At 32.3% G+C, this 14,350-nt stretch overlaps 1 protein-coding gene across 1 annotated transcript; it reads left to right on the forward strand.

Moving 5' to 3' along the window:
• Positions 1-12,981: 12,981 nt before the first annotated feature.
• LOC147388629 (uncharacterized) lies at positions 12,982-13,803 on the forward strand. Its single transcript, XM_086418357.1, has one exon. The coding sequence runs from the start codon at positions 12,982-12,984 to the stop codon at positions 13,801-13,803; it is 822 nt and encodes a 273-aa protein (XP_086274483.1).
• The last annotated feature ends 547 nt before the right edge of the window (positions 13,804-14,350 follow it).

Below are 14,350 nucleotides of genomic sequence, written 5' to 3' on the forward strand. Positions count from 1 at the left end.
CAAATATTCACGTATCCATTGAACATCCTAACTATGAAAAAATAAAATTATAGTTATTTGTTAGTTAGTTTTCATCATTGGTTGAATTTTAATTTTAAATTGGGAAGCTCGTCAATAGGAGAACTTCTTTTACCAAAAACCTGGTATTTTTTTTTTTTTGGAAAATGACCCTTAAAACCAATTTTTTGAAAAAACGGACAAACAGATTGCCATTTATTAAAATATAGACCTTAAAATTTAAAAAGGACTTTTCAAACTTCCGTTATAATTACTATTCAAAAATACCAAAAACACCCTGTAGACACCCCATTTTTGCACTCGCCTGATTAATTAACTCGTCAACCCGATCACAACGGTTCCCAATGATGGATATCTATTCCAATGTTTTATTTTGTTATCAAATATGTTTCAGAAATCCGGATGAGGTATCTCGAACTGAAAAAACTTAGAAACCACGCTACGCTAAGAAAATACGACCCTAGAAACATAGAAATCATCATCTTGTAAACCAAAAAGAAGCTTCACGATAAAAATCACTAAAAATGATCAAATTATCAAAATACCCCTAACATCAAAACAACCCTAGAGCCTACATTACGATTAGGAAAACTCATTCAAACACATAAATTAACAAATTGAAATCAAATAAATCATTTCGCAAATTTTTACAAAATTCGACAAAATTACGAAAATGCCCCTCATAAAATTCACGACCATTTCATACAAAAAACTTCATAAATGACAAAAACCAACATTCCCATTGAATTTCTTATGAAAAATTGATTCTAAAACATCCTGAAACGTTGAAAAATGACTTAAAACGTAAAAAATCATCTCCGAGGGTAAAACGGTAATTTCACAAATTTAATAATTAAAAATTTTGAAATTAATAAATTAAAAATTAAATAATGTAAAATAAAACATTAATAAAATTAATTTAAAATTTTTAACCAAAAAATCGACCAATCAGGCTTTCAGGCAAAATTATTGATGGTTGCTAGGATATTTATTCAAGGACCCTTCCATCTGGGGGGCCAAAGAATTAAAGATATAATAAAAGGGGGTTCTCCAAAATCTAGTCAATCAAGTAAGACTAAAGTCAACCTTAGAGTCAATCAAGTAAGACTAAAGTCAAGATATTAAAAGCCAACCAAGAAAGACTAAAGTCAAAGTATTAAAGTCAATCTCATAAGACTAAAGTCAAAATCCTAAATCAAAACCCTAATCTAAACTAATCAAGTCAATCTCATAAGACTAAAGTCAAAACCCTAAATTAAAACCCTAAAGACTAAGTCCATCTCATAAGACCAAAGTCAAAACCCTAATTAAAACCCTAAAAGAAACCCTAATCAAACCCAAATGCTTCTAAAAAAACTTCATAAAAAGGAGCCTCCACACCCTATTTTCGTATCAAAGAAAAAATAGGTGAAGAAGCCTCCACAACCTTCTCAAAATCCTAATTTTGAAGTCCCAACTCCTTACCTAACACCCATACTTCGATTTTAGCCTGAAAAACACCTAGAAGCCCTTCAAAAACATCACAAAATCTATAAAAAAGTTCGAAAAATCCATATCTAAGAAAGAGATACTTTGCCTCCAAGATCAGAAATCAGATCCGGAGACAGAACGAAGCAAGGAGTACGGTACAAGGAATGATTTTATCAGATCTGAGGGAATAAAATCGTTGCGCTCGAAAAAGGTAAGTATTTTTATTTTTTTTATTATTATTTAGGTCTTGTTAGCAATGTAATTTTATTTGGGAATTAGTAGAGACCGGCGTTTGCCGGGTGGGGTTGGTGCCTAACACCTTCCAATCCCGTAACGTGATCCCTGGACCCGTATTTTTCTTTCGTAGATTAGTTTATTTGCTTTTTAGAGTCAAAATTCAGTTCATAGACCGTAATAACTAGGTGACGACTCCCAAACCTCAAGGGTCAAAAGCGGATCTACGCACTCTACGGATCGAGGGCGCTTTCACACCCTTAAATTAATTACTATTCAAGCTTGTTTTTTTTTTTTTTTTTCCACTTTACATCCCATGGAAGTCGGTTCAGAATTTTCCTATTCAAAATCCTGAAATCTGAATCTAATTAGTATACCATCAGAGCCGTTTGGTGTCTAAGGAAAATGTTTGGTCAAGAAGGTGTCATCCCTGCTTGAACGGCTTCGAGATGTGTTTTGATGGCAATCCAATGACTTGGATTTAAGGAGGACATCTTTTGTGGAGGAACAACGGTACCAAACTCCCTACAAATTCTGCCTCTTGTCCCCACAAGCCACGCATACACAAAATCAAGTGATAGTATACTAATTAAATGGCTATGATGAATCCACTCATTTTTCATTCCATTCGTAATGAGTCCAATCAGTTTTCACCCCATTTTTAATTGAAAAAAGGGATAGTTGGGTTTTTAGTTTAATAATTAGACAGAAGTTAATGTTTGACAAAATGGCCCCCCAATTGTCCATATTTTATACGTGGGGGACCTGTTGGTCCATGTTTACATAAATTTGGTTTTAAAAGTCATTTTCCCTTTTTTTTTTTTTTTTTTTTTTTTTTTTTTTTTTTAAGATTAATGATAAATTGACACCCCCTACGACAAATTCTCCACACTTAATTGTGCATAAAACCATAGATTTCCTCAAGATACACAATTACACATTGATAGAGATGCATAATCATGTATCCCGAGGAAAAAAATCTTTGATTCTATGCACAATCACATGGGGAGAGTTTGTCATACGGGGAGTTAGAAAATCACAACTCTTTTTTTTTTTTTTTTATTATAAAGGTTTTGGGTTTTGGGGAAGTTATATATATATATAGGGAACGGATCAAGGGACATATGAAAAAATATATGTAAAAATATTGTAACATTAATAAAATTTCAAAATATAGGTTAGAAGTTTCAGATTGGACTGATTTTTTGTAAGGATGATCTCTATGATGGGAAGATCATCTGCAAAAAAAAAATCAGTCTAATCTGAAACTTCTAACCCCATTAAAAGTGATTTAGAATGTGGATCGTTGATTGTTTACCAATAATTTGTAAATCACTTTTGATGGATTAAGAAGTTTCAGATTGAGCTGATTTTTTGTGAGGATGATCTTCTCATCATAGTGACCATCATCGCAAAAAATCAGCTCAATAAAAAACCTTTAACCCATATTTTGAAAAACCATTGTTTTTATATATGTCCCATGAACTGCGCTCATATATATGGGGGAAGTTTAAGGGCTATATGTAAAAACATATGAAAAAACAATGGTTTTTCAAAATATGGGTTAGAGGTTTTGGATTGAGCTGATTTTTTTGCGAGGATGGTCACTATGATGAGAAGATCATCCTCACAAAAAATCAGCTCAATCAGAGAATTTTAAATCCATCAAAAGTGATTTACAAATTATTGACAAAAATTGATAAAAAAATCGACGGTCCACATTCTAAATCACTTTAAATGGGGTTAGAAGTTTCAGATTGGACTGATTTTTTTTTTCCGGATGATCTTCCCATCATAGAGATCATTCTCATAAAAAAATCAGCTCAATCCAAAACTTCTAACAAATATTTTGAAAATTTATAATGTTACATTATTTTTACATATGTTTTCTCATATGTCCCTTCAACCTGACCTATACATATATATATATTTTTTTTTTGGGGGGGGGGGGGGGGGGAAAACAAAAAAGTAATAGTCAAAGTTTTTGTTTTATATGGGTTAAAAGTTTTAAAATATGTTAATATATTGTGAGGATTATTTATGTGGTGAGGAGATCACCCTCACCAAAAGTCACTTCAATCTGATCAAAAGTGATTTACAAAAAATGGACAATCTACGACTCTTCAACTTGTAAACAAGGGGTTAGAAGTTTTCGAGTGGACTGATTTTTTGTGATGATGACATCCTCACCATAGAGATTAACCTCACAAAAAATCAGCCCGTTCCGAAACTTCTAACCCATATAAGACAAAACACTTTGGTTATAGCCTTAACTCTTGAACGCTACTCTCTCTCTCTCCAAATATATATATATATATATTTGGAGAGAGAGAGAGTAGCGTTCAAGAGTTAAGGCTATAACCAAAGTGTTTTGTCTTATATATAGGTCCTGTTCGGCACCCTATTATATAACAAACGGTTTGACAAACAAACTTCGGTCGTTAGATATAAAGCAGACAGGCGGACGAGATTAAAAGTAACAGCATCTGCTATTAAGTAGGATTGCAACCTGGGCAGGTTGGAGGGTCAACCCAAGATGTATAATCCTCAACCCAAGCTCAACTCAACCTGACCGTCGGGTTAGAGCTCATTAACCCAAGCTCAACCTTGGATTGAGCTTCTAAAATCAGGTTGAGTTCAAGTTGGGCGAAGTTAGATAAATTTGGGCGTGTTGCACGGGTTGGGCTCATTGAACAAGCCGAATTTCACCTTCATCAGCACATAAATTTTATTTTATATCGTAAAAAATAAATACAATATATAAAAAATAAAATCACTAAATAAATTTGCACTCAACCTCCAAGTCCATTAATTTTTATATTATAATTTTTTCCCCTTAATTTTACAAATATATTTAGGAAAAGAAAACTAATATTTGAAAAAAAATAAAAAATAAAAACATTTATATGTAAACATATAATATCGGGTTTGGGTTGAGTCAGGTTGCCTGAAGCCTCAATCCGAATTGAATTTGGGTTGAGATTTCCTAACCCAGGCTTGACTCATTTTCCATATCAAGCGGGTTGAGTCCGGGTTGAGTTTGGGTTAGTCCGCCCAAGTTGCAGCCCTACCACCAAGGATGAGCGTCCCAACATTTTGGAACCTCACACTTGCAGTTTCAATTTTAAAACTACCCTCAACATCATCGTCAAAAGCTCATCTAAATTTGAGGTTTGCGGAACGAATCACATTCATCTAATAGGTTTTGGTTCTAAGTAGTTTGTTACCTCAATTGAACAAGATTCAAATCAATTGGAACTAGGATTGAGATGCACATATAACGTTAAAGATGTCTATTCCTTGATTTGGATCCAGTGTGATAATGTCAATTTGACCCATTTATATCTTCCTACTCGCTGCTTCACTTCGTTTGGGTTTGTGGCTCAGCATAGTAGGAGTGAACATCAAATATTATATCGAATTAGGTTAGTTTTTTTTAGCGGGTGGTTCAACCGTGGAAATTGTCCTCTACTAAGGACTGGTTTTGGAAATTTTAAAATATTTGAAGATTCAAACAAGATTTAATGATTCATTCTTAAATTCTCTTGTAAAAAATAAGAAAAATGTTAGAAATTTTGAAAATCAATCACTTTAGATTTGTATTGAATTTTATTACTATCAAATAAATATAAAAATCTACTAAAACCCTAATAATTATCTTAATAACTAAAATCTGTAAATTTACAAAAAAAATTTAATAGAAATTTTAAATAAATTCAAAAACCTTCTGAAACCTTAATTCAATAAAAAATTCACAATGATATTTACATTGAAACATAGGATGGTATGTTATTTAAAACTATTTAAATATTTAAATCTTATATTTTTTTATTTATTCAGCACATATTAATTTTTTGGGTTCTTTTGATGTACATTTTATTATATAATTAGTTAAATTAAGGGCTTAGACTCGTAGTTCAGTTGGTTTGAAATTTTTTTTTTTTTTTGAAGGTGCCAACTTAGCTAAGTTGGGAAAGGCGTGGAGAGTTTATCTCCCAACCTAGGTTTAAATCCCATTGAACCCACTTTCACGTTGACAACTAACCACCTTGAAATAACCTCTATTTAATTTATTGATTTAATGGCACTTCTCAGTGATTTCCAACCATTAGAAATCTTAAGCACATGGTTTCGAAAACATTTCCACATGTAACAAATTGAGATTTTATTTAAAAAAATTCTCCTGAATTCACTTCTTAATTTATAAATTAAAGAAATGCTTATTAACTATATGTTAACTGATTTTTTATCCTTCTAAGCTTTAAAATACATTTGCAAAAGATAAAATTACTCATACATAATTTTTTAATCTAAGACTTTGACAAAGTGATAAATATTATGTATTAAAATCGATGGAGTTGCTTACATTACAAGAGTAAGGGAAGAATTAGATCACAATGTGGAATGAGGATTCACGACAACATAGTGGTTATAAAGACTTTGTTGTAAACTAGTTAAGGACTATATTTCTTGATAATTTTATTTTTAATTAGAAGAATATTATAATTGGGAAACTTATTTGTGCTTTCTCACCAGCCCAGAGACAACTAAGAATGAAGGAATGTCGCACAAATTTTGAACAACAAAGTTTGATGATCTTCTCCCAAAAATTGAATGTTGTAGAAAAATTGTTGCAAGAAATAATGATAGTGTTAGTAACATAAAGAGAGAGAGAGAGTTTACATGGTTCGGCAAAATTTGCCTACACTCATAAGATTTTTTCATCATTTCCATGAAAAAAAAAATACTACAATCCCTAATACAAGATTACAAAGCCGCCCATAGGGAATAACTTACGAAAATATTGGGAGAAATCACTCTTGATTTATAGTCCATTACCTCTAATAAAATACAAGATACAAACATAACAAATCAAATCACGCAAGGCTTTTCAAACATAATACGAAATATATATCAAATATCAGACATGTCTTAAACATAATAAGCAGTGAGAGTCTGTAGGTTATGACTTCGATACCCAGAATGAGCAATATTTCCTCAGGGCCACCCTCACTTATCCAATGCGTGGATGTGCGGGCGTTGCACGTGCCTAGGGAGGGACCCGTATGCCCTGGCTCCGGCCCTAGCTCTTTATGTCCCCTCTAGTTAGATGTAAGCTCATACACCCCAGTCATCAAACTCGCAACAACAACTGCTACTTCTTCTTTAGGAACATCTTCCATAAAATTCAGATCCTTTTAGTTAGTTTTTTTTTATCCTGGACAAAACAAATATTTTTTACGATGGTTAATATCATATTATAAAACTATACAAAAACGTTTTAAAGGTTTAAACTACTAAACATAGATAAGTCACCGCTTTAACTCTTAGCCGATGGCCTTTATCAAAAGAAGGGCATCAAGAAAGTTGAATGATATAATATAGAACCTACACTAATTCCGTTGGGTCTATTTCGTTGTATGGAATTCATTTTCAAGAAAATAAGCATTCCATGAGAAAATGATCATGGGAAAAATGAATTCCCTGTTTGATTGGCACTTAGGAAAATGTCAAAAAGAGAATTGAATTTTAGCATAGTTATAAAATCGTTGAGTTAACTTGAAACTTGATTGAGTCAACTTGACTCGATTGGATTTCGAGGTGACACGGTCCCAAAATTTGAAGAAACCAACTTGTATAGTCAACTTGGCAAAGTACCTAGTCAAATAAAAAACTCGATCGAGTTATTCAGTTATACATAATATTTTTGTGGAGAACTAAAATTAAATCTTTTATTTAGTTTAAAATATTAAAAACCATTTTTAAAACTTATTTTTATAGGTCAATTTTTATATTATTTAAGTTATTAGGTTTGACTCTAGTGGATGGACATCAAAGTCAAGTCGAATTTTTGAGTTTTAAAAACTATGGTTTATTAGGTCTATCAATGGATGGTCAATTATCCAAATTCATATTCAAATAATTAAATATGATTTGATGTTTTTGGATATGGATTTGATTTCGGATACTGAGATATCCTCTCCGATAACATTCAATTCAAACCCAAATAGATATAATAGTTATTATATAATATAATATACTTATATTATTATATATATCAAATTTGAATCCGATAAGTATCTTATCAAATTTGAATATTGATTTAGAATCCCATCCAATTGGGATGTCAAAGACATGATCCGAATTTTTAAAAAAAGAATAGGCAGATTTACCAAAAGTTGGATTGCAAATGTGGTACTCAGCTTGAGCAAAACGATACTTAATAAGATTTAAAAATCTTGCTCAGTTGTTAAGGAAAGTATTTTTCACTTTTCTTCCCAATAAGGATTGGAGTATTTATTTTATCGAGAAAGAAGAACAAATAAATTCAAAATATTTCTGTGTTGTGTCGGGAATCCATTTGTATTCTCCCATCATCTGAACCATTGGCATGTGATGTGATGATGAGAGCCAACCTCAAATGACAACCAATTGGTCTAAATTTTCATTTTAGGATTCTTCCTGCAAGAGTATATCATCTCATCTCCAATGAGTCAAACCATTTAAAATTGGTTTAAATTTTTTATAACAACATATGTATCTTTAAGAGATTATTTTTTGGCAGATTTACCAAAACATGCCCAACTTTTCAATTATTTACCAAAACGGTACACTGTAGCAATTAATTCCGAAAACGATAAATTTACCGTTTTCGAAATTAATTTATTTTACCAAAATGGTAAAAACAGTAATCCATTATTTTTTTCTTCCAAAAATACCCTTTTATTAATTTTGAGTGAAAATACCGTTTTGTCCTCGTCTCTTTCATAAAAATTACTGTAATTTCAGTTGTAATTGCTTCCTTCGAACAAGTGCAGCAAGAAATCGAAAATGAAGAGGTATGACCTCCCTCTCTCTCTCTGTTGGACAGATTTAGAAAAGGAATGTTGCAAGTTTCTCTCTCTCTCGCTCTCTCTATCTTTTTCCGTTGTGAGAACGTGAGAAACTTGCAAGTTTCTCCGTTTTTGTCTCTCACTATTGTGGAGATCATGAGAATAGTTTCGATCTATCTCTCACTGTTGTAATGATCATGAGAATAGTTTCGATCTATCTCTCTCTGTTGTGGAGATCGTGAGAAATTTGAATCGAAATTGTTTGTGTATGTGTTTTGGGGTATTCGAACCCTAGACTGTAAATTCAATTAGGTACAATTAGAATTTGAATTTTTAGACTATTTAGGATTGATGTAAATTTTATCATTAAATGACTAATTTTTTGGATTGATTTGGATTTGTTAGAGTTTCATATTTAATGTTGACTTTCTAAAGTTGTATTAGATTTTTAATGTTTAAAGAAATGCAATGATAATTTTTTTCATTATTTAGTTTTATTAAAATTTTATAGAATTTTAAATTATAAGATGATATTTTTCTCATGAGTTAGAACTACAATTATTAGTATCTTAGAACTTGATTATCGTGTTGCATTTAATGTGTTCGATGTATTACTTCTTAAAGGTTTGATAGAATGTGTACCATTTTTTCCTAGTATTTTTATAGATTTTCCATTTTGTCACAAATAATCTCACTCTTAGTATGAAAATACCATATGCAGGGAGAATCTAATAAATGGATAAAATGAAGATTTCGTTAATATATTTTTATGATGGAGAGATTGTAGACCCATTTGACAGGTTTAAGTATAGTGGTAAATGCAAGAATAAGTATGTTAGACGTGATATTTCATTTAAAATATTTACCGACATGATGTATGAAGTCATCGTATGTAGTCGAGATGAGATTATTTTGAAGTTAAAATACTTGTATATAATTAGCCATCCATTATTGAAATAGATATAGAAAACGATGCAGACGTTAAAGAGATGTTGTTTGGAGTACCGGAAGATTCCCAAACCATATACATTTTCATCATGAAATCTCGACACCTTGTTGAAATGAAAAATGATACCAAGCGTATGAACTATGAATTGTATCCTAGTCTTTCATTTTGAGTTCGATTCCAATTCAAATATTTGCCTAGGAAAATATAATGGTCATAATATATGTGAAGATGGTTGATTATTACAAATGAATTTTAGTTTTAAGCTAAGATACCTTTTTAGGGAGAGTAGTTCGTCTTCTAAAAAGGGGAGGATTTCCTTAGGTTCCCATTTCTTACAATTCCTGTCGCAGATCAGGTTTGTTGATCTATGTTTGGATCACCATTCTGATATTTTTAGCGAGATTAGGTATCTTGTTCTTGATATTGTTAGCGATGGACATTGTTATTGTGTTTTTGTCGATATGATTCCCCTTTTGGATGTAAATTTGGCATTCATTGTTGTTCCACACATTTACTCTACTTCTCTTACCTCTGTCCATGTTGAAGTTAGGATTTTATTTGTTTTAATAAAAATCTGTACGTCAAGAAGAAATAAACATTCACAATGAAATTGGACACTTCGTAGTGTAACTTTGAAGCTTCACTTATTGCTTCAACCTTCCAAAATTAACCCCACCAAGCTTGTGAGTAGAGGGAAATACGACTGACTTAAGCTAAGCTTGAGCATAAAACTTTTGAGGTCAATGCTTGAGTGTTGTATGGGTGTTAGCACAAATTCATAATCTATTTGGAAGCGAGTATTATCCAAGTCTTATGCTCAGACAGAAATAGTAGTAGTGGTTTCTTACTTGTAAACCCGTGCAAACATCCTTAAAATGTTTAATTGCAGTACATTCCTCATGTTTTACACTCAAAGTGTCATATATTTAACCGGTTTGCGGACAAATTGCTCAGTGGCAATAGTGTGGATTTATGCCCATCTTCTCACCATCGGTGGGGCCTATAAGAATGCACCTTTAAATACTCAACAGAGCTACCATAGTGTTCGTGATAGTCTTGTGGATGGTGCTCCATGGTAAGGCTTCCGGCCTTTATTATTGTAACTGCTCTGTTTTTGTTCTCTATAACTCTAGATTTTGTTAATTTATTATTGTTTTGGGCAGCACTTGCATTGTTTAATATGTGATTCAGTTGTGTGTCCATATATGATATTTTAAATTTGTAACCAAGATATGAGATCCAGTTGTGTATGGTCGTACATGATCTTTTTTATTATATAACATCCCATGATATGGACGTATGATTACACATTACTAGGACAAATCCTACCCACCAAATTCGTGTAATATACCTATATGCATGTAAGATAGTAATTTTCTGATTTCTGAAATATGTATAAATCAGTTCTATGTTTAATTGATTTATTAAGATACATGTATTTTGTCATACAAGTATATCACGCACCAAAAATGGTGACATAGGAAGACAATGAAAAATCTTTGAATGGTGTCTTCTAATGTACACCTAACATGTAAAGTCTATTCTACCTCAAATTTTTAGCATATAACCAATAAAAGGTGTTGCTAAATTTTTCTTCAATGCATTTATTTATGAAATGTCAATTTTTTCATTTATACTAGCCTTACAACATTGATTAAAATAGTTGTGATCTAATGTCAGAAGGAGCCTTCTGACATTGACTAAAATAGTTCTGTTCTAATGTCAGAAGGCTCCTTCTGACATTTATTAAAATAGTTCTGATCTAATGTCAGAAAGCTCCTTCTGACATTTATTAAAATAGTTCTGATCTAATGTCAAAATGAGCTTTTTGACATTGAGTAAAATAGTTCTGATCCAATGTCAGAAGGCTCCTTCTGACATTGATAAAAATAGTTCTGATCTAATGTCAGAAGGCTCCTTTTGACATTGAGTAAAATAGTTATGATCTATTAGATTTTTAATGTTTAAAGAAATATAATGATATTTTTTTCATTATTTAGTTTTATTGAAATTTAGTAGAATTTTAGATTGTAAGATGATATTTTTCTCATGAGTTCGAATTACAATTGTTAGTGTCTTAGAACTTGATTATCGTGTTGCATTTAATGTGTTTGATTTATTGTGTCTTAAAGGTATGATAGAATGTGTACCATTTTTTGCATATATTTTTATAGATTTCCCATTTGATCACAAATAATCTCACTCTTAGTATGAAAATATCATATGCAGGGAGAATCTAATAAATGGATAAAAGGAAGATTTCGTTGATATGCTTTTATGATGGAGAGATTGTAGACTCATTTGGCGGGTTTAAGTATAGTGGTAAATACAAGAATAAATATGTTGGACGTGATATTTCATTTAAAATATTTACCGACATGATGTATGAAGTTACCGCATGTAGTCGAGATGAGATAAATTTGAAGTTAAAATACTTGTATAGAATTAGCCCTTCATTCGTCGAGATAGATATAGAAAATGATGCAGACGTTAAAGAGATGTTCTTTGGAGTACTGGATGATTCCCAAACCATCACGAAATCTCGACGGCTTGTTGAAATGAAAAATGATACTAACCTTATGCATACACCGAATATGTTTGAAAATAGGTATGAGATATCATGAACTCGTATTTATTATAGGAAAAAATTTATTTGTTGTATTTTATTTGTGGTTGATATGAATGATTTACGATTTTACACATACAGAAGGGAAAAAATGTTAGAGCCGATTGTGGTCCCTTCGAAGTTGTTGAAAATAGAAAGATGTGCAACTAGGTTTGTTATTTCTTTAATTTTATTTTAAATTAAGAACTTATTGCAGTCTAAGTTATATCGATGCAATTCATCTCTAATTATTTGTTCAATCCCATTTACAAAGGAATGTTGAAGATGATCATATTTCAACAAATCCAACTAAGGGATGCAATGATACTGGACGAATTCCAGATTCATCACCTATTAGGTTAGTATATGAAACTAGGCATACGCTAGGGCGATTCGAACCTTAAAAATTCATATATAAATTTTCCATGAATTTTTGATTCATATTGTTTTGTCTATAGTAAAGTTAGGAGTTCAATTTATCCACCTGCGCATCGAAATGTTCCAGATTCAGATCCCTCCAATCTAGACCTATGCGTCGATATTTCAGGATATTCAACCCTTATGTATGTCTACTCGTATTACTTTCTTCAATTAATCCTCTTAGAAATATTTCTAAATTTGGCACATCTATGTTTAGGTACAATTTTCCTTGTACAATGAATTGTCTGTTTGATGGTGGGGATGTTGATATGGATGAGGGTGTTTACTCTCGTAGAGAAAAAAGTAAATTCTTTGAGTCGTGTAATTCATCCGAAAAGAAAGTCTCAGAAAATAGTTCATGCAGTAGTTCCGACACAAGAGAAGCGTTTTGTTGCAACGTAGACATGGGATTAGATTCTGATAAAGGATCTGATGGTGTTTAATCTGGTAATATGTGGGAAAAAGCTTATGATGAAGGATACGATAGCCCATATTTTAAGGAGGAATTTATTGAGTTTTCTCTTGAAAATCGTTCTAGAGGAAGGATGGAATTAAAAATTGGAAATACGTATGTTTCAAAATATTTATTTCAAGTAACTTTGAAAGAATGTGCCATGTTGTCAAACTTCCAAATTGAACCCATAAGGACTTGTCACAGAGCGATCTCAACCAAGTGTGCTAGCCAAAGTTGTCCTTGGCGCATTCATGTTACTAAACTCCGCGGGGTTCCAACTTTTGAAATAAAGAAGTTAATCTCCAATCATACGTGTGCATTACCAACACGTGGTCGTGACCATAGGCAAGGCAGTAGTCGTTGGATTGCAGTTCGAGTGAAAGCGACTTTGAAGGAACATCCCAATATGACACTTGGCCAAATTATCACGTATATTCAAAAATACTTTGGTACTACAATTTCGTATCGTAAGGCGTGGAGGGCAAAAGAGTTTGCTATATCAGAATTGGTTGGTTCATGGGACAAGCCATATCGTATATTACTATCATATTGTGCAGAGTTAATGCGTGTTGATCCTGATGCTGTCACTGTACTTGTATGTAGAGAGGAAGATAGGTTTGCGAGATTTTTTTGGAGTTTTGGTGCTTGTATTAAGAGTTACAGAAATAACATAAGAGGTATTATATCAGTTGATGCAGCCCACCTAAAAGGTAAATACTGTGGTCAACTCTTAGTTACAACTAGCTTAGATGGTAATAAAAAGGTCTTCCCAATAGTCTTTGCGGTCGTCGAGAGTGAAAATACCGATTCTTGGTCATGATTTTTTCGAATCCTCGGAGATAAAGTTATTGGAATTGGAAGTCGGTTCGTATTGATATCTGATCGTCATCCAGGCATTCTGGAGAGTGTCCCTCCTGTATTTTCTAACGTCATCCATGGGTTTTGTTTAAGACACCTATGTGATAACTTCGTATGTGAGTTCAAGGATAACGTTGCCAAATAGAAGATCTGGATGATGGGAAAGATATATAGCATTCCAGCATTTGAACGTGAGATGCTTGAGTTGCGCAACACTCAACCCAAATATTACAAATGGTTAAGTGCCATCGATCAGAAAAAATGGACTAGAGCTTACTTTCCTGCCAAACGATATCGCATGATGACGACGAACATATATGAATGTATGAACAAGGTTCTAAAGTTAGAAAGGGAACTTTCGATTACAGCTCTTGTTCATGCAACACATACTAAGTTGTCTAATTATTTCTTTGAGCGGTCTGAAGAATGCAAACTATTCAAAGATCAGTTGACTCCTTTTGCTCTACGTGAAATTAAGAGATTTGATATTCCATCAAATTATGTGGATG

Source organism: Akebia trifoliata, chromosome 12, assembly GCF_017979445.1.
Source record: "Akebia trifoliata isolate Shusen 1 chromosome 12, ASM1797944v1, whole genome shotgun sequence".
NCBI lineage: Eukaryota > Viridiplantae > Streptophyta > Magnoliopsida > Ranunculales > Lardizabalaceae > Akebia > Akebia trifoliata.

Bases quoted from the DNA above. Each gene is read 5' to 3' on its own strand.
- LOC147388629 (XM_086418357.1), top strand. From the start codon at position 12,982: ATGTGGGAAAAAGCTTATGATGAAGGATACGATAGCCCATATTTTAAG.